At 41.4% G+C, this 21,740-nt stretch overlaps 1 protein-coding gene across 4 annotated transcripts in view; it reads left to right on the top strand.

Annotated features, from left to right (window-relative positions):
- Positions 1–21,740, top strand: part of mbtps1 (membrane-bound transcription factor peptidase, site 1) — a 181,022-nt gene that overhangs the window by 85,812 nt on the left and 73,470 nt on the right. For all 4 annotated transcript variants that reach the window (XM_068049631.1, XM_068049632.1, XM_068049629.1 and 1 more), the window contains exons 5-8: positions 2,493–2,603; positions 10,034–10,143; positions 17,292–17,408; positions 20,037–20,104. In XM_068049631.1, coding sequence (XP_067905732.1) covers positions 2,493–2,603; positions 10,034–10,143; positions 17,292–17,408; positions 20,037–20,104 — 406 coding nt within the window. The remainder of the gene's footprint in view (positions 1–2,492; positions 2,604–10,033; positions 10,144–17,291; positions 17,409–20,036; positions 20,105–21,740) is intronic.

Genomic DNA, 21,740 nt, shown 5'->3' with positions numbered 1-21,740 from the left:
CTTTGAATGAGGGACCCCTGCTCCCCTGGGAGCTGGCAACCAACTCTGCACTGATTTGCATCGCCTGCTCTCAGTGTTGCAATAGCCCCACCTGCCTCTGGGTTAATATCAGTGGTGGTGGGAAGGCTTTCCACAGGACTTCCCATCACTGACTTCATTGGGGTAGAGGTGGGAAGGTGGCTGGGACCCCTCCTGCCACCATCCTGCCCAATAAAGTGCCCTCACTGCCTCAAAACTCGCCATGGGGGAAGAGCATATAATCCAGCCCTTTGTGTCCTCACAACTTGCTTTCTTACCTATCTTTTGTATCGCCAGCAAATGTGATTGCAATATACTCGGTCCCTTCATCCAAGTCATTAATATAGATGATTCATCACCCTTTTTGCATTAAGTTCCTTCTGGTTGTCTGTTCTGGCTATATTCAAATAATTTGATGCCTTGTGGCTAGTGTTTGGCTGTTGTATCATACCTCTTGGGTGTTGAGGGAGAAATAAATCAAATAACCAGCCTGTTGGATGAATCCTGCTGATTGATTCACACACAATTAATAGTTTTCATCACCTGCCTTACAAGTGGAATTGCTATCAGTCAGCTACAGATTGAAGGAATCAAATGACACCTTTGTTCCCAAAGTTACCATTCATGAATCAACAAGTGTCATGAAACTCAGCTGTTGCTCAGATTTATGCGCAGGCTTCTTTGGTTGATGTTTGCAAAGCAACCACTGACTATACACATTTAAACATTATATTAGAACTTAAAATATGTGTTCTCCAAATCATTTAAATTTGACTACAAACCTATGTATTTTACCTTGGAGATCTCTTGTCAATTTTCTTTTGCTCAGGCTGTCTTTACTTTAGGGCCTAGGACTAAAGTTCTGCTCTGTTTCCAGAGTTGGTAATGTTTACCTGTTTTCCTGGCAATGAATAATGCCCTTTGACCTTTTATGTTTCATATGCAAACTCCTTAACTCTTAGCAGCAATCTTGATAATTCCAGTTACAGCCTGAAGTGCATTGCTTGTTATTTTCAGCCCCGTAATACTCCTGGCTTTCTGGCGTCTCTGCCAGATGAGATTGACCATGACCACCACAGAAGTTAGATTTCTAATGTAGAAAAATGTCTCTAGTTGCTTTCCAGCAATAATAAATGATTATAATGCTGGCAGTTGCTGTTTAAAAAGTGTTTGGAGAGATACTGTGAACCATGTACAAAGCATTCGTATCAGATGTATCTTTAACCTCTCATCCATATCTCCGATGTGAACCTCAAGACACCATCTATTTCTATTCATAGGCTACCTAAATTTTAGACTTTTTTTTTCAGTTGCCTTGCATTACTCAGTCCAAAGAATATGACCAGTTATGTTATTGAATTAGTTAGCTTGCCCTTTGCCAGAGTCATCAGAGATGAAGTTAAGATAGAAATTCGGGAACTAAGATTACTTAACTATGATAATAGGACTAATGCCATCCAAAGTTTAGCATCAAGGAGCAGATACAGTACTTGGTAGTTATTAACTAACTATGTCCAAAATCTGAGCATTAGCTGGGCTTGCTTCACAGTTATGTTCAAGTGACCAAGCGATGGCACAATTAACAATTAGGTTTTGTAGTTGGACTCCTTGTATCACTGGTAAAGTCAATGGCTTTAAAAACGTGACAGACATATGACCTTGTCCTTCCAGCACCAGTTGTCCTAGAACTGGGCTGTTTTCTTCTTTCTCCATTTGCTCCATGCCCTATAACCACCCCAGAAATGCTTTGACTAGTTGCTTGTTGGGCTTGCCTTTGTTTCTGTTGAGGTGACTTGAGCAATTATGTTTACAACTATATTTACACTGCACCTGGAGCACTGTGATCATGCTTCACTGTGTTGTAACAAAAGTCTGAAATCATAGATGGGATCAGAGTTGACTCTGGGGGAGAAAAAATGGGGAGATTCTTTGAAAGGGGCAGTCTCTTCACAGTGCTCTGGACTTGGGGGTGGGGGGGCCCATCTTCAGCTTGTTACTGCAGTAACTTTGTGCAAAACAAAAAGGTTGTGCTAATTATTTACCCATCACAGGCAGTATTTCATGTCTGTTATATTACAAGCTGTAACCAGAACTACTTCCCTCTTTCTCCCCTCCATTGTCAGTAAGGTATCACCTATGTAAGATGCGACGTGATTTCAAATTTAGTGGTGATTCCAAACTATTTGCCTCATAGTCATGTCTATTCGATGTGCATCCTGATGGACGAATGACTGATGCAAAGAAGTAGACAAGTTGATTGTGACTGAAGCCTCCAACAGGAAATCACTAATTGCAGCATTGTAACTATATGTTGTGATGAGGCTGTAAGGCCATAATTGCTGGAAATTTTTAATAAAATTACTGGGCATGCAAAGTGGGTCAGTCAATGTCTGAAGCAAAAAGGTTAATGTGAGTGTGACCTTTTGGAACTAATCAGCACGGTGTGTAAATTTTCAGTTTGATTATCTTTCCAGGTGCTGGTGTAAAAGTAGCAGTGTTTGATACGGGACTTAGTGAAAAACATCCTCACTTCAAGAATGTGAAAGAGCGGACAAATTGGACCAATGAGAAAACCTTAGATGATGGTATGTATACCAGTTCTACAAAACCTATTGCTAGTTTTTTGGATGCAATTTGGTGTTCGGGGTTTCTTTTTCACAATCTATTGTCCTATAGTTATCTGCTTTAGCTGAGCAACTGAAGATTTTTGGAGTGTTGGTGCCACATTTTCTATGCTGCCACTTCCCTGCCTCTACCAGCTGTGGCAATTTTTATTGAAAAAAATGTGATTAAAGATGTAATGCCATTCGATAGGGACCATTCATCTGCATTGATCACATTGCATGATCTGAGATTTTACTCAATGAATTGATCAGTATTAGCAAAAAGGATTGAAGTTCAATTTTATTTCTAGCTTGTTGGTAATTTTATATTTGTGTTCATAGCCAGTATTTTATTCCAGGTCAGTCCTGGCATTAGTGGATTTAATGAAGGGGAAAAATTTTGAAGTATCACCACTTCAGTTTGTGGATTGTATGGAGGAGTTTTCTGCCCAAGGGCATGGGTTCGTAGTCATTGGCACATGTAATGCTGTGGAGGAGGTGGTTTAACCTTTTTTTACAAAATATATACTTTAGTCATAAAATTTGTAAAAATACATTGCATAACAGTTCAAATGTGATATTGCATAAAGTGCAATACAGATCAGTTTCTTTCAATACAGTACATGAGATGCCTTGCTACACTTGCCATTACAGGTTATATTTACAGTGTACACTTCCATTACATGCCAAACATTCTCTGGTGCATACAGGCTGAGGGGTTTTACATGGGTTCCAGCCCCTCCTGGTGGGAGGGCCTCACACAGTGGCCTTTCCCCATTGAGTCTTTGCAGTGCTGTCCCAAGCTTTAGTGTGTTCCTCAGTACACAGTCCTGGGCCTTTTGGAATGTGCCAGTCTGCAACACTCAGTCGTCGACTGCTCTTTGCACTGGAAGACCAGCAAGTTTCAGGCAGACTGAAGTGTGTCTTTCACCAAATTGATAGTCCTTCAACAGCAGTTGATGTTTATCGCAGTGTGCGTCCCTGGGAACAGGCCTTAGAGCACTGTTACAGGACTGCTAAGGATGAACTTTGACAAAAACCACTGCATCTCTTTCCAGACTTGCTTTGCGAAGGCAAATTCCAGAAGGAGGTGGTTGACCGTCTCTTCCCCACCACAGCCACCTCAAAGGCAGCGTCCAGAGGTGGTGAGACCGGGATGGAGGATCTGACTGGGAGGTCCCTTCTCACCAGCAGCCAAGCCATGCCTTGGTGCTTGTTTGAAAGTTCTGACCATGAGTCATTGGGCCAGATGAGTTTGACCGTCTGCTCAGGGAATGATCTGAAAGGATCCACCATCTCCTTTTCCAATTAATGATTTCAGAAGGAAATTGAATGGGCTCTGTAGGGGAAAATCTTGCAGGGCTACAAGGATAGAGTAGAGGAAATCGAATTGACTGGATTGCTCTGCAGGGACTGGCATGAACTCTAGCCAAATGGCTGCCTTCTATGACTCTCTATTCTATAAGGGCCTCAGACATTACGTGCAGACCACTGCCTGATGGACTTGTGGTCAAACATGTTTTCTGTACAAACTTTTCCACGAGGGACAGGTGGTACAGCATGGTCCAGGTGAATGAAGCGTTTGGCGGCAATGTGGCCAGACCCATCCTTCGCAACGCGGGACATACAGAAGCTCAATACCTGGAAGGTGCTGGGGATATGGTTTGGAGGGGCTGGGGTGTGCCAAAAACTGGAAGGAGCAAATAGCCATGATGAAACAGAAACTGGGCGTGTGGGAGCGATGCTCCCTCTTCATTGGGTCAGAACCTGGTCATCAGGAGTGAGGTGCTCTGCATTGCTGTACATGGCATAAGTCTAGCCCATACTCCACATCTGTGCCGTGGCAGTCACCTGAGCCATCTTTCGCTTTATCTGGAGATCAAAAAAGGACCATGTCCATAAGGACATAGGAAATAGAAGCAGGAGTAGGCCATTTGGCCCCTCGAGCCTGCTCTGCCATTCAATGAGATCATGGCTGATTGGATTGTGGCCATAACTCTCTTTCCTGCTCGCTCCACAAAACCCTTGTCTCCTTTGCAGATCAAAAATCTGTCTAACTTGGCCTTGAATATATTCGTTGACCCAACCTCCACTGCTGTGTGGGTAGAGAATTCCAAAGGTTACCAAGCCTTTTGAGAAGAAATTCCTCCTCCTCTTAAAAAGGAGAGCCCTTTATTTTGAAACTGTGCCCCCTAGTTCTAGATTTCACCCCCCCCCCCCCCCCACAGGAGGGGCAGCACCGCAGCAACTATTCTCTCAAGCCCACTCAGAATCTTGCATGTTTCTATAAGATCACCTCTGATTCTTCTAAACTTCAATGAGTGTAGGCCCAACCTGCTCAGTCTTTCCTCCATAAGACAACCCTTTCATCCCAGGAATCAGTCTAGTGAACCTTCTCTGAACTGTGTTTCCAATGCAAGTATATCCCTTCTTTAAATAAGGAGACCAAAACAGTATTCTAGGTGCAGTCTCACCAATGTCCTACACCGTTGTAGCAAGACTTCCCTACTTTTATACTCCATCTCCCTTGCAATAAATGCCAACGTTCCAATTGCCTTCCTAATCACTTGCTGTCCCTGCATGCTAACTTTTTGTGATTCATGTACAAGGATACCTAGATCCCTATGTACCACAGCATTCTGCAGTCTCTCTCCACTTTGGCAGGAAAAATAGAAAAGAACAATATTATTTAAATGGACAACCTCACATTTTCTCTCATTATGTTTAGTTTAGTTTAGTTTAGAGATACAGCACTGAAACAGGCCCTTCGGCCCACCAAGTCTGTGCCGACCATTAACCACCCATTTATACGAATCCTACACTAATCCCATATTCCTGTCACATCCCCAACTGTCCCTATATATTTCCCTACCACCTACCTATACTAGGGGCAATTTATAATGGCCAATTAACCTATCAACCTGCAAGTCTTTGGCATGTGGGAGGAAACCGGAGCACCCGGAGGAAACCCACGCAGACACAGGGAGAACTTGCAAACTCCGCACAGGCAGTACCCAGAATCGAACCCGGGTCCCTGGAGCTGTGAGGCTGCGGTGCTAACCACTGCGCCATCTGTCAAATTTTTGCCCACTCACTTAACCTATCTATATCTCTTTGCAGACACTTTGTATCCTCCTCACAACTTGCTTTCCTCTTATCTTTGTATTGTCTGCAAATTTATCTACAATACACTCAGTCCCTTCATCCAAATTATTAATATAGATCATAAATAGTTGAGGCCCCAGAACTGATCCCTGTGGCACTCTAGTTTTACAGTTTGCCAATCTGAAAATGCCCCATTTATCCCAACTCTCTTTCCTGTTAGTTAGTCAATCCTCTATCCATGCTAATATGTTGCCCCCAACACCATGAGCTTCTAGTGTAGTAACCTTTCATGTGGCGCCTTATCGCATATGTTTTGGAAATCCAAATACACTATATCTACTGGTTCCCCTTGTCCACCCTGCTCGTTACATCCTCAAACAAATTCTAATAAATTTGTCAAACACTGTTTCCCTTTCATAAAACCATGTTGACTCATCTGATTGCATTATGATTAGAGCCCTACCAAATCCATGGCTGTGAAAAATACGTCGCAGACCGTGAAACTGGCCATTTTGCGAACTTCGTGTTTTATTTATTGACACAAGGCTCACCTTGCTGATTGCTGGGCATGTTGCGAACATCATTTGTTTTATTGATTGACACAAGGCTCAACTGGCTGGTAGATGATGGAGGGCTTCTGGTGCAGTTTGAGATTAGCAATCTCAAGTGTTGGCAGACAAATGAGCATGCCAGAATGAGCAAATCAAAAATGGTCACAACCATTACTGTAGCACATCGAGTGAAAAAATTTGCAAGCCTGATTCTGCATGCTGGTGGTGATATACTGTTTTGTACAAGCTGCGCTGTTTCGTAACGATTCAGTAGGCAACGATTCAGAACCACTTAAAGTGAGAAAGCCATTGCAGCAGAAAGAGAACATCTGATGCTGCACTGCTTAATAAATGAACATACAAAAAAAACTAGCAACAATTTTTTCTCTTTTTTTTTAAGAAGTCAACCGAGAGCTCAGAAAATAGTCAGTTGGTTATAATGGAACTTGTGGATGCTTTTGCAAGTGCCAACATACCATTGGAAAAACTTGATCACCCAAAGCTGTGGGTATTTATTCAACATAATGTGCAAAATGGTGGTTGCTTGCCAAGTGCAAGTAAAGTATGACAGGACTATCTACCAAAGTATTTTGCTACACATTGTGAGGAGATGAAGTCTCCGATTAATGCATGAGTTTTTTGCAATTCTTTGTGATGAGTCCACCGATGAACAAGTCAACCTATGTGCTGCATGTTTTGTTGGTACATCTTCAGCCTTACCAGATATGAAATCAGTCAAGAAAGCTAACCGTGCTCACAGACTGCGTCCACTTAGAAGCTGTTAATTATACCCCAGTTTCCCAAGTGATCAAAACTGTTTCAGAATACGGTGCAGGTTTCAACAAAGTGTTTGCTTTCATTTGTGACCGTGCAACTTGCACAACAATATCTTTCAAATCTCTGCTCCAAAGTGTAATGCCTAATACTGTCCATATTACATATAATGCACATATAATTTTTCTTGTCAACGAGCTGTGGAAAAGCAAATTTGGTAAAGTCGACAAACTGATCAGCTACATTAAAAAGATCTTCAAACACTGCCCTAGCCGCAAGCTTTAATACAGGCAACCTATTGCATATGCAGCTAAAATTGCTGAAATTGGGGAACAAGACATCACGCTTCCTCCAGAGTCAGTAATAACATGTTACTATACTGCCAGAAGCCAAGAATTCTATCATGCCACTCACTTAAAATACTATTAAGACTTTGCCTCAGAAGAGCTCACACTGTTAACCAAAAATCCATGTTTTTTAGCAGACATTGTAACCTTTCGAAATGATGCCTCCGCTTAGGAGGTTCGTTTGTTTGCCATGAATGCTACATGACTTGATTTAATCACTTAGAGTCTCAACATGTTACAATTCAGAAAGCTTACTATAAAGTAATGGCTGTACAGTTATGACCGAAGCACAATCAAACAAACAACACTGACGCTGCATTAAATGTCTGCTCAACAGGCCTTTTTTTGCATAGCAAAAAAGCTCAAACAATATTACTGCTACGATAAAGAGTAAGCTCCGAGGTTTCAGCAAACTTCTGCGGTATTCTTTAAAGCTGCGCATATCTTTGATCCTGCACAGATGCACCTGTTTGGTGAATTTAAACTCATTTGATGCAATTCCTGGCTTTGACAAGAACTGTAGGCTGGAGATTCCTGCTGTTAAGTGTTGCTAAAGAAGCAGATCATGCTTTGCCTGTGCTGCAGTTTAGGAACTCTGGAATGCGGAATCCCCCACCTTGCAAGGCTAGTGCAGTGCTGTCAGACAATTCCAACAAACTCTGGATGCGGAGAGAGCGGTGTCTAAGCACAGACAGGTGTTCACAGAGCAGGGACAGGAAATGAAGAAAGACAATTGCAGGTTGCTCCATGCTCACAGGCAACCACTGACTTCAGTGAGTAAAGAATGTGACCTGTTTCTAGTCAGCTTTTTACATTCGTTTTTGAGGATGCAATAAATGCCATTTGAAACCAGAAATCTCCCTTGTCTTTTTTTTTAAATGTGAAATTTTGTAAAATTTGACTGAATTTGGTATGGCCCTAATTATGATCATCTAAATGTCCAGCTATTACTTGCTTAATAATGGAGTCTAGCATTTTTCCAATGACATGTTAGGCTAACTGACTATCGTTTCCTGCTTTCTGTCGTGCCCCCACCCCGGCACTTGAATAGAGGTGTGAGGTGTTTACATTTGCAGTTTTCTTGTCTGCTGGGACCTTCCCAGAAGGAACCTGGAAGGTTGAGTGACGTGTAATGGCAGTCCACTCTTACTCCACAGGGCTCTTTTGGGCAGTGATAGGGAGCATTGAATGATCTGTGAAGTAAATTGTTTTAAATTATTGGTACCTATAGTGTCCATATTCAATAAAAGCAAAATACTGCGGATGCTGGAAATCTGAAACAAAAACAAGAAATGCTGGATTCACTCAGCAGGTCTGGCAGCATCTGTGGAAAGAGAAGCAGAGTTAACATTTCGGGTCAGTGACCCTTCTTCGGAACCCTTCCGAAGAAGGGTCACTGACCCGAAACGTTAACTCTGCTTCTCTTTCCACAGATGCTGCCAGACCTGCTGAGTGAATCCAGCATTTCTTGTTTTTGTGTCCATATTCAACATGTTTTGTTTCCTCATTTAGTTTCAGGTAGAAGAGTGGGGAAGGACCATTTAGTCTATCAAACCCTTCCCAATCAGAAATGGTACAGCTATGCACAAAATTGCTCCCCCACCCCCTGGTCACAAAACACCCTTAAGTAATCAAGCTAGCTCCAGGAGACTATGGTAACTAGCCTATCTTGCCTCCCAACCAGCTTGCTCTCCATGGATTGTTGCATCCTCCCTTCTCTGGAACTTGTGGAATACTGGGCTGAATTTTACAGCCCCCCCGACATTGGGGGTCATGGTGGGGGTGGGTACTGGAAAATGCCTCCGGCAGAGGCCAGTCATGGGCCTCGACGCCGGGAAGGCCAAGCCCAATATTGTTGGCGCTGAGGCCTCGTGGTGACCCTGCCACGCGGTGGCGGGACCAAAATTTAAATGTTAATGTATTAAAATAAACAAATTAATTCCCGCTGTCCGTTCCAGGGCAATATTGGTGCTGGTGGCCAGCACTCCAGCACCTTTGGGTACCCATCTGGGTATCCGAGGCCGAACACTGGTGGAGAGGAGGGAACAGGTTAATTTTTTTTTCAGTGCGGGGTGAGGATGAGTGGGGTCAAACTAATTTGATTGGCCTAAGGGGGGTAAAGTTTAAAGTTAATGAACTTTGGGGGTGGGGGAGGTTAGGAGTACAAGGGAAGTGTCTTTGGGGGGGGGGGCGGGTTAGAGGGCAGTTAATTACTTCTATGCTTGTTGGCAGAGGTGGGGAGAGGGTCAGGATCACTTTTTATTTCATTTTTAAGAATCATTACTCCTTTAAAAAAATTTATATTGTAATAAAGGGCTCAAAACCCTTTTAAAAATGGAGTTGGCGCCTGTGCAGTGATGCCTGATGCCATTGCTGGGGATGGATGACCTGCCTACTCCACTTTGGGACTAATACTGTGTTTGGAGCTATATCTGTCCCATCACTGAGGATTAAATATTGAAAAGGCTTTTTTTCTTCAAGTGGACTTCTTTTAGTGGATTAAGGAAGGAAGAGGGAGAAAATATAATCTGCCAAAGTATGGGCATGTCTAATAGGTGAAGATTTGCATGTATTGATGACATTTCCTCTTTCGTGAAATCCTATGTCTTTTGTTTGCTTTTTGTTTTGACATTAGGCTTGGGGCATGGGACGTTTGTTGCAGGAGTGATCGCCAGCATGCGGGAATGTCAGGGGTTGGCGCCGGATTCTGAGTTGCACATCTTCAGAGTCTTCACTAACAACCAGGTAATGACAATTTGCTATCTGTTCTCCACTGACTTTTTATTATGAGTGTGGGGTACCAAGAACTGTTTGCAGAGTGATCATTGTTTCAGAAGAAATTGTAAATGTCATTGTTGCTAACCAAACGTGCTCCAGAAAATATTTTACATTTTCTTCTGGTTTTCACATGTAATACTTCCATTTAAAACACAGGGGAAAGTTTACCTTCCAATATACAGCTTCTACAGTTTAGTTTACTGTTTGCCACAAGCAAACTGGTCATCTGATTTAATATCTCAGGTGACCAGATGATGCAAACAAAGCCTCCTTGGCACATTCAATAGCTTAATCAGGGGGGAAAAAAAGTATTTCTTAAATGGTGAGGCTGGGAAGTGTTGAACTTCAAAGGGACTTGGGTATCCTTGTTCATTAGTCACTGAAAGCAAATCTGCAGGTACAGCAAGCAATTAAGAAGGCAAATAGTATGTTGGCCTTTATTCCAAGGGGATTTGAGTATAGGAGTAAAGATGTCTTAATATAGAGCCTTGGTGAGACCGTACCTGGAGTATTGTGTGTGATTTTGGTCTCCTTGCCTAAAGAAAAATATACTTGCCATAGAGGGAGTGCAACTAAGTTTCACCTAACTAATTCCTTGGATGGGGGGATTGTCTTATGATTGCTATAGACTGGGCCTTTATTCTCGAGTTTAGAAGAATGAGAGGTGATCTCATTCAAACATACAAAATTCTTATAGGGCTTGACAGGATAGATGCAGGAAGGATGTTTCCCCTGACTGTCTAGAACCTGGGGGGATACAGTCTCAGAATAAGAGGTAGGCCATTTAGGACTTGGATGAAGAGGAATTTCTTCACTTAGAGGGTGGTTCATTTTTGGAATTCTCTGCCCCAGAGGGCTGTGGAGGCTCAGTCGTTGAGTTATGTTCAAGACTGAGATCGATAGATTTCTACATATGAAAAACATCAAGGGATAGGGGGATAGTGCAGGAAAATGGTGTTGAAGATCAGCTATACTCTCATTTGAATGGCAGAGCAGGCTCAAAGGGCTGAATGGCCTACTCCTATTTAATGTTATTTGCCAAATTTTTAATTGATTTTCTTTTGTTTTTGTACCACTGCAGTAAAAGGCAATCTATTTTTAATGTGAATAAACCATCTAGATTGATAGTACTGGTGAAATGGGACCACTGGACCGTTCCAAATACATGCCTTGTCTGGGGTGTGATATTGGGTTTGAATGTTGCCCCAGCTTCCCATCAGGCAGAACTGAATGGATTGGAAAAGTCTTAATTTTGTGATAGATCAGGGATTTTAATGAAGCAAGCTTAAGCATTTAGGGTAAGGGCATAGGCATCAAGTTACCAAAACCACCAATGAAGCCATTTCTCTGTAGAGCATCTGAGCAAGATCTTTTTACATTGCTAAGTACCTTGAAATTGGTTCATGTGTTCCTTGGGAACTGCTGGCCAGACCAAAGAATGCACAATATTTGAAATACTTCACTACTGGTTATTTATTATCCATTTTCCTGTTGGCTGATGTCCAGATGGAATTTGCTTTTACAGTGTAATGTTTATGTTGCTCGTGTGCCTTTTATGTAGAGTTGTGTTATACAAACCATTACGTACTGTTTGATAATTAGCCCTTTGCACAACAAACAGATTGTATTGGTGTATTTGAAGGGTGGAGATAGTGTGGAAATCAGCTTATAAACAGATTCTACCTCTGATTTTGCCTCCGTTGTCATGTTGAAACATTGGCTTTGTTTTTACTCCATGCATACCTCCTAACAGCTGCACAAATGGTATTGGCCTGTGTTTTGCACTTGGTATGCAGTTACGTTGGAGTCTGTTGAGATTGTTTGTGGGTCAGTGAAGTGTGTGCTCACAGCTCTGATCATGAAGTTTATGTTATTGGATAACCTTTTGCTGTATCCTTCATTCCATTAAATTGATTTTTTTTTTGCTGAGTATTTAAAAGTGACTCCTTTGAAAAGTTAAAATGAGACTCTGTATCCATGTCAGCTAATACATAATTTGATTTATTAGGAGGAGGAATCCCTTTTACGATTTGGTTTTCCACTCCCCTTTTTTCATAATGCAACAATTAACAGAAGGTAGTGGAGGAAAATGCCCTGTGATTGTTCAAGAATAGCTCTAAATTATGATATGGAGGAGACAAATTGTAAACTTTCTTCGTGAATGTGCCTTGCTAAATCTTACCCACCCATTTATTTCTGAGCAGATTTCGGGCTGGGTTTTATGCAGCTGGCGGGAATCCCAATGCTAGGCTGGAAAGGTGTGCAAAACACCGCCTCGGCTGTTTTGGTGTACCTTGGCTGCATCTAACGGCCCTTGGCAATTAATTGCCTGGTCCCGAGATTCCAGTTCCTTTAAGGAGGGGAATCCCTCCTCCAAGAGTTGCTGGCCAGTCAGAGGAATAGTTTGTGTTACTGAAGGGCCTTTTTATTAAGTACCTATGAAGCACCACTTTCTGATTGGAGTGTGGCACTCAGCGAGCGGGACACAGTGACAGCAGAGCTGGAGCATAAAGGAAGTGAGAGAGAGCGAGAGAGAGTTCACTCAGCAAACGGGATTTACCTTCTGCCCTGGAGTTTTGGAAAAAAAAAAGTCAGCAGTGACATTATAGGAAAGCTGCAAGGTGATTGGTGAGTAACAGCTGTTGGGGAATAACTCTAAATAGCTCGGTAAGTAACTAAAGTAAAGAGAAAGGTCTACAGTTTTTTAATATAGTAGGTAGTGGTTTTTAGGGAATCAAGTTCCTTGGGTAATTTAAGGGAGTAAAAACAGTGAAAAAAATCAGTGACATCACAGGAAAACCGCAAGTTTGGTAAGTAACTGCTAATTTGAATTACCTATTCTAAGTTGATTTCAGATTAAAGGTGCACAGGAGAAATATTTTACAGATTAAAAACTAAAGACCAGGTGGAAATTTAAAAAAACAAATTAAAATCTAATTAAATAAAATGGAGATGCAGGGCCAGGCGATGTGTTGTACCTGCATAATGTGGGAGCTGGTGGACCCCACTGTGGTCACTAGGAACCACAATCTGTAGCAAGTGTTGGCTGCTCAAGGAACGCCGGCTCAGAGTTGATGAGCTGGAGTCTGAGCTTCGGACACTGCGACACATCAGGGAGGGGGAGAGTTACCTGGACACTGTTTCAGGACACAGTCACACTCCTTAGATTAGCTACCTTGAATTTGGCCAGTGGTCAGGGACAGGAGGTGTGACTATGAGTGAGGCAGGTAGAGGGATCCAGGAGGTAGTGCTGCAGGAGCCTCAGCCTTTGTCCAACAGGTTTGAGATTCTTGCTCCCTGTGTGGACGAGAGCAGGGACTGTAAGGAGGATGAGCAAACTGACCACAGCACCGTGGTACAAGGAGCCATTCAAGTGCGGGGAGAAAAGAGAAATGTAGTCGTAATCGGGGATAGAATAGTTAGAGGCATAGACACTGTTCTCTGTGGCCAGGATCGAGAGTACCGAAGTCTGTGTTGCCTACCTGGTGCCAGGGTTCAGGATATCTCGTCTGGGCTGCAGAGGAACTTTGAGTGGGAGGGGAAAGATCCAGTTGTCGTGGTCCACTTAAGTACCAACGATATAGGTAGAATGAGGATAGAGGTTTTGCTGAGGGAATCTAAGCAGCTAGGGGCTAAATTAAGAAGCAGAAGCAAAAAGGTGGTAATCTCCAGATTACTACCTGAGCCACGAGCTAACTGGCACAGGGTCAGTAAAATTAAAGTGGTAAATGCGTGGCTCAAAGATTGGTGTGGGAGGAATGGGTTCGAATTCATGAAACATTGGCACCGGTACTCTGGAAGGAGGGAGCTGTTCCGATGGGACGGGCTCCACCTGAATCCTGCTGGGACCAGAGTCCTGGTGAATCACATAACTAGGGCTGTAGATAGGGCTTTAAACTAAATAGTGGGGGGAAGGGTTCAGTTGCATGGAAAATTAGAAAGTCAAAGTTAAAGGAGAAGGTAGGAGTGCAGGTTAGTGATGAGGCTGATTGTTACCAGAAAATCAAAGGTAGGGACAGAACGTGTGACTGTCATATTGCACCAAGGAATCGTGCAAGAGTAGGGAAATTTGATAATAGAACAAACTGAAAGGCTTTGTATCTGAATGCACAAAGCATTGGGAATAAAATGAATGAGTTAACAGCACAAATAGAGATGAATGGGTATGATTTAGTGGTGATTACTGAGATGTGATTGCAGGGAAACCAGGTTTGGGAATTGAATATCCAAGGGTACTCAGTATTTGGGAAGGATAGGCAGGAAGGAAAAGGAGGTGGTGTAGCTTTGTTAGTAGAAGAAGAGATCAATGCTGTCGTGAGAAATTCACTTTCTCTATAGGCATTGGAGTTCAAGACATAGAATCAGTCTGACTAGAAATAATAGCAAGGGAAAGTAGTCCCTGGTGAGAGTAATCTATAGGTCTCCAAACAATAGTTCTGCAGTGGGGCACAGTATAAACCAGGAAATACTGGTGGCTTGTAAGAAAGGTACGGCAATAATCATGGGTGATTTTAATATGTATATAGACTGGATTAATCATATTGGTCAGGGTAGCCTCGAGGGAGAGTTCATTGTATTAGTGCTCCAAAAACAATCTGTTATGGAACCAACCAGGGAGCAGGCTATTCTAGATTTGGTGTTGTGTAATGAGGTGGGATTAATTAATCTCATAGTTAAGGATCCTCTAGGGAAGAATGATCATAGCATGCTAGAATTTCAAATTCCGTTTGAGGGTGATAAACTGGAGTCCCACACTAGCATTCTGGAGTTAAACAGAAGTAATTACATAGGCATGAGGACAGATTTGGCCCTAGTGGACTGGGCAGAAAGACTAAAAGGTAGGACAGTTGATGAGCAGTGGCAGATAATTAAGGAGATATTCAATTCCTCCCAACTAAAATATATTCCAGAGAGGAAGAAAGATTGTAAGGGGGGGAAAAACATCCATGGCTAAGCAAGGAGGTTAGGGATAACACAAAGACAAAAATGAAGGCATACCATATTGCAAAAGCCAGTGGCAGGCTGAAAGATTGGGAAACTTTTAAAGATCAACAAAGGGTTACTTAAAAAAAAAGTAATAAGAGCAAAGATAAACGATGAAAGAAAACTAGCGCAAAATATAAAAACGGATAGCAAAAGCTTCTATAAGTGCATAAAAGGGAAGAGAGTAGCTAAAGTGAATGTTCATCCCTTGGAGGATGAGACTGGGGAGTTAATAGTGAGAAACTCCGAAATGGCGGAGACATTAAATCAGTACTTATCCTCCGTTTTCACGGTGGAGGACATTAGTACCATCCCAATAGTAACAGGTAATGCAGTGGTTATAGAAAGGGAGGAACTTCGAACAATCACCATCACTCGGGAAAAAGTACTGAGCAAACTATTGGGATTGAAGGCAGACAAGGCCACAGGGCCTGATGGCCTACATCCTAGGGTCTTGAAGGAAGTGGCAGCAGAGATAGTGGATCCATTGGTTATAATCCAAAATTCCCTGGATGCAGGAAAGATTCCAGTGGATTGGAAACATGCTAATTTAACGTCCTTTTTCAAAAAGGAAGGGAGGCAGAAAGTAGGAAACTATAGACCAATTAGTTTAACATCTGTTGTTGGGAAATCGTTAGAATCCATTATTAAGGAAGTAATAACAGGATATTTAGAAAGTCAAAACTCAATCCATCAGAGTCGGCATGGTTTTATGAAGGGTAAATCGTGTTTGACTAATTTGCTAGAGTTCTTGGAAGATGTAACAAGCAAAGTGGATAATGGGGATTCTGTAGATGTAGGTTATCTGGACTTCCAGAAGGCATTTGATAAGGTGCCGCACAAAAGGTTAATACACAAGGTAAGATTATATGGAGTTAGGGGCAATTTATTAGCTTGGATAGAAGATTGGCTAACCAACATTTAAAAAAAAAACAGAGTTGGGATAATGGGTCCTTTTCTGGTTGGCAAGATATAACTAGTGGGGTGCCACAGGGTTCGGTCCTCTGGTCCCAACTATTTACAATCTATATTAATGACTTGGATGCAGGAATAGAAGGTACTATAGCCAAATTTGCAGATGACACTAAAATAGGTGGGATAGTAAGTTGCAATAAAGAAATGACAAATTTACATATGGATAGGTTAAGTGGGCCAAAATTTGGCAGATGGAGTTTAACATGGATAAGTGTGAGGTTATCCATTTTGGTCAGAAGAATAGAAAGGCAAATTATCTAAATGGAGAGAAACTTCAGCGTGCTTCGGTGCAGAGGGATCTGGGTGTCCTCGTGCATGAATTTTAGAAAACAGGTATGCAGGTGCAGCAGGTAATAAGGAAGGCAAATGGAATTTTGCCATTTATTGCTAAAGGAATAGAGTAGAAAAGTAGGGAAGTGTTGCTGCAACTGTATAAGGCATTAGTGAGACTGCACCTGGAGTATAGCGTACAGTTTTGGTTCCCTTACTTGAGGACGGATGTAGTTGTATTGGAGGCAGTTCAGAGGAGGTTCACTAGATTGATTCCAGAGATGAGGGGTTTGTCTTCTGAAGAGAGATTGAGCAGTTTAGGCCTTTACTCTCTAGGGTTTAGAAGAATGAGAGGAGATCTAATTGAGGTATACAAGATGATCAAGGGGATTGACAAAGTAGACGTAGAGAGGATTTTTCCTTTGGTGGGACAATCCAGAACAAGAGGTCATAATTTTAGGATAAGGGGTAGCAGATTTAAAACAGAGATGAGGAGAAATTACTTCTCTCAAAGGGTCATGAGTCTGTGGCATTCACTACCCCAGAGTGCGGTGGATGCCGGGACATTGAGTAAATTTGAGGAGATGGACAGATTTTTAATTAGTAATGGGTTGAAAGGTTATGGCGAACAGGCAGGAAAGTGGAGTTGAGGCTGAGATGAGATCAGCCGTGATCGTATTGAATGGCTTAGCAGCTCAAGGGGCTGAATTGCCTACTCCTGCTCCTAGTTCTTATGGCTTGATAGAAGTATCCTGACTGACCACTTCGTAATGATTTAAAGTAGGGCGAGATGGAGAAAGGGATTTGTGAAGTAAATAAATGTCCAGTGTTTTGATGTGGACCTGATGGAAGTTTTGGAAATAAGTAATTCTGATTTTATTAAACAGGTCTCTTACACTTCCTGGTTCCTGGATGCCTTTAATTATGCAATTTTGAAGAAGATCGATGTTCTGAACCTCAGCATCGGTGGACCAGACTTCATGGATCATCCTTTTGTCGATAAGGTAGGTTTGATTGCCAGATGCAAGGAACTGTTCAACATCTAGCCATGTTTCTTGATGTGGTGCATGAGACTTTTGATTTAATCAGGGTACTGTTCCTTTGCTGAGCCCAAATACTTTCCTCTTTTTTTTTTATTGCATAATTTATGTAACATATTTTTTTATACACCACTTGACTAAGCATACTTGACATTGTTGGTTAGGGGAGACTTGAAGTTGTCAGCTTGAGAACCCCTTTTCGGATCAGAAACCGATTAGCCTTTCTGATGACAATTGGCAACTGTCTGTCATTCACCTGGTATCTGCTAGGTACACAGCTTTCATTTGTACCTGCAAATAGTGTCTGTGTACTTTTACATTCTGTGCCTCCTTGGTGATGGGACGCGGTGATATAAATCATTTTATGTAAGCTGAGTCTTCGAATTGAGGGGATCTCTATTTGGGGACCGTTCCTTTAGTGTATCCTCTTTGTGTGTTTGTGGACTGATATAGCTTCTAAAATATTCAATTTTGATAGAGCTAATGATTACATTCATAGCTCTGAGGATAAATTAATCTTTTAGCATGAATGTACAGTGCCATCAGTGATGAGGAGGCAAAAGTGTGGCATACACTATAACCTGGGCATATAGCCCAATATTAAAATGTCTTTATTTCTCGCTGAGCTATTAATTTAGTGCCATGACAAATTTATTTCATAGATGAGAGTGCTGCAGTTAAGTGCATGCAAATAGTCCAGTCCCATAGCTGAATAAATGTGGGAAATCAGACAAAACTGATGTGGTTTAATTATATTGTGCTGGTTAACAGAGAATAGACAAGGGTAATGCAGTATATGTCATTGCTGTAGATTTTTCCAAAGGCCTTTGAAAAGGTGGCACATACTAGACTAATGGGTAAAGTCAGAGCTTGTGGAGTCAGGGGGCAAGTAACCAAGGATGGCTAGCTGGCTGCAAGCCAGAAAGCAGAGTAGGAGTAAAGGGTAGCTATTCAGAGTGGAAACCGAGGTGGAGATTGGGGTTGCACAAGGATCAGTGCTAAGAGTGCTGTTGATCACAATTTATATTAATGATTTAGACTTTAGATTTAGAATCAAAAAACACAATTTCTAAATTTGGGGAGGACATGCAGTCCTCCTCTGTATTGACTATAACAAATTACAAGAAGGTATTAATAAACTTCAGACTGGGCATACAGTTGGCAAATGAATGTCAACATAAGTGATTGAGATATTAGATTTTGGTAAGAAAAATAAGGAGGCTGCATATTACTTGGAAAGTAAGAAATGCGGTAGAAAAACAAAAGGGATCTGGGTACAAATAATACTAATCACCAAAATAGTGACGCAGATTAAGAAGGTCATTTAAAAAAAAAAAAGTACAAGGGTTTATTTCTAGAGAGATATAATTATAAATTTGAGAAGTTATGCTACACCTAAATTGAACCTTGGTTAGACCACACTTGGAGCACTGTGTACACTTCTGGTCGCCATATTATAAAAAGGATATTGAGACACTGCAAAGGGTACAAAAAAGATTTACAAGCATGATACTAGAATGTGCGGTTATACTTATCTGGAAAGGATGAACAGGCATGGTCCCATTTTTCTTGAAAAGAGAAGGATGAGGGGTAACCTATTGGAGCTCTTTTATGAATGGTTTTGATAGCATTTTTCACTTGTGGGAAGAGCTGTCAATATAAGATAGCCACCAAGAGATCAGAGAATTCAGAAGAAACTTCTTTACCCAGAGAGTTGTGAGAATGTGGAACTTGCTACCACACTGTGGTTGAGGCAAATAGTATAGATGCATTTAAGGAAGCTAGATTAAGCATATGAGGGAGAAGGGAATAGAGGATTATATTTCTAGTTAGATGAGGAAGGTTGGGAGGAAGCTTGAGTGAAGCATAAACGCCAAGATGGACTGGTTGGGCAGAATGGCCTATTTGTGATGTCTATTCTAGGTAATTCTGTGTAATTTAAACACTTCAGTTGTGAAATGGTTAATTAGTTCTTTGCATCTGGCAGAGTTCCAGCCTTAGTTTTTATTCCAAAGGCCTTTGCATCAGTAGCTTGATCAGATTGTGCATTTAAATGCACAATGTCTTCGTGTCCTTTCTTAATAATATGCGGTGTCTCTTTTTCCATCCTGGTTTATCTTGTTGTTCTATTGCTATAAACAATTTATCCTTCGAGCACTGGCAGGTTCAAGACGCCTGTAGGCTCCTTGGCAAAACCATGCTTTTAGCTCACGTGCTGGTACTGAAATAAACATTGCATTACAATAATAAAGATAGCTAAATGTTTATGCCACAATTATGTTATACAACTTAAATAATACAAAAAATTAACCCTTCTTTCTTCTCTTCCCCAACATCTTTTCTGTTACTTAAAATCTTAAAACTTAAATCTCTAGCTAATATGTTTTGATCAGTTAACACTTTGTATTTTTACATTTTGTCTAATGTGTGCCCCTTTTAAGGGAGAGGGAGAGATCTCTTTTATGTTAGGTAAAGAAACAAATCTGGTACAAATGGTAATGTGATGCAATGACTGTAAGGCACCTTTTTAGAGGTGTAGAGACAAATTTGCTGTTGAAACACTTTATTTGACTGTCCTTCCTGATTTTGTAGGTTTGGGAACTCACGGCTAACAAAGTGATCATGGTGTCTGCAATTGGTAACGATGGCCCTCTTTATGGGTGAGTTTGGCATTTTTGCCCTTGGTGTTCCTGTTTAAGCATTGGCGTCTATTTATAAAAAACAAGTAATGGGCATCTGAGTCCACAGTATTGAAATGATTTGAGACAGTTGGGGCTACTGTTATGAGTGGGCTGCATAAAATTTGGAGGCTAAAATTGCATTCAAACTGGGAAGCCTCTGCCCCTGCATCCTCAGCTAGTTACATATTGGTAGTACTTTGGGGAAAAAAATTGACTGACTTGTTTCTGTTTGCAACCAAGAAAAATGAATTTTGTTAATATTGTTTGTAAATGCCATGGGTAGAGATAGCGAGGAAGGTTAGAGTTGAGAAAAAGAGGTGAATTTTGGCAATATTTCACACTGAAATGTGACACAATTAATAAAAGTAGATTCTGGTCTATACTCATTACTTCAGTGGATGACTTCCACACATTAGTTATACGTGACACTGTTGGCACAAAACTATCTTTGAATTCTCCTCCACCCCACCCCCTTGGGTAATGATGCTGTACATCCTTGTTGCAACAAATGCAGTGATGTGTTTCACTGTGTTTGGTGACTAGAAAAAAAATGAGTATTTAATGAAAATGGTAGCTCTTTAATGTCTGGTTTTTGAAGTGAGAAGGTTGGAAGATTATAGCACTAGAAGCATGAATGAGGGTGTTGAGCAGATCATTAGATATGACCCCACAGCATTTATAAAAATATAAAGTAGCTGAATAATGTCTGGAAGCAGATGGTGAAAACCAGTTTGATGGGCTTGTGCCATCTTCATTTTAGCAGTACATCTTGAGGCAGGGATTATGTTTCTGCACTCAATTTTTTTTTTAAAGGATGGTCTTTTTAAAGTGAGCAAAGCTTTGTTTTGCTTTTGGGTGTGGATACCTTTGAGATTTTGCTTGAGTCTTCCGTTTAATTATTAACCACCAAATGCAGTTTGTGGATCACTTTGTGAATTTATTTTTAAATTTAAGATCCATTTGTGACATGGAAATTGTTTCAGAACTGGAAAGTGAGCTACAATGTTTTTGTCATGTTTGCTGAAATTAGGTATTTTTAAAAACTGAGATACTAGATTTCTTGTATTCAGCAGAAATGTCATATAAGATCATAATATTTAGCTCCAGGTTTCCAATCTCAATCATTTCCACCATTTGGAGGCCATTGTTTCAGACAATTGGGTCCCACTCTCTGGAACTCCATCCCTAAACCTCTTAACTGACTTCCTTCTGACAGCTATAAGAAATGCTTTCAGCCAATCAGGAGATGCAAATTGAAGACTTTTATGTTAACTCAAGAATAGCAGTGATTCAGACCAACTGCATTAAGGAGAATAGGACAATAAACTTTCAGCAAACCATGAATGTCTTTCCCTTCGACCTCTAACTACAATCGCTATCAACATCCTAGGGTTTACTATTGACTAGAAACTGAACTGGACCAGCCACATAAATACTGTGGCTACACGAGCAGGTCAGAGGCTGGGAATTCTACACTGAGTAACTCTCCTCCTGTCTCCTCAGTGCCTATCCACCATCTACAAGTCAGGAGTGTCATAGAATACTCTCCACTTGCCTGGATGGGTTTAGCTCCAACAACACAAGAAACTTGACACCATCCAGGACAAAGCAGCCC

The sequence above is a fragment of the Heterodontus francisci genome, chromosome 17, assembly GCF_036365525.1.
Source record: "Heterodontus francisci isolate sHetFra1 chromosome 17, sHetFra1.hap1, whole genome shotgun sequence".
Lineage (NCBI taxonomy): Eukaryota > Metazoa > Chordata > Chondrichthyes > Heterodontiformes > Heterodontidae > Heterodontus > Heterodontus francisci.
Note: the sequence above shows the minus strand (reverse complement) of the source record. Positions and strands in the feature narration are given on the sequence as shown.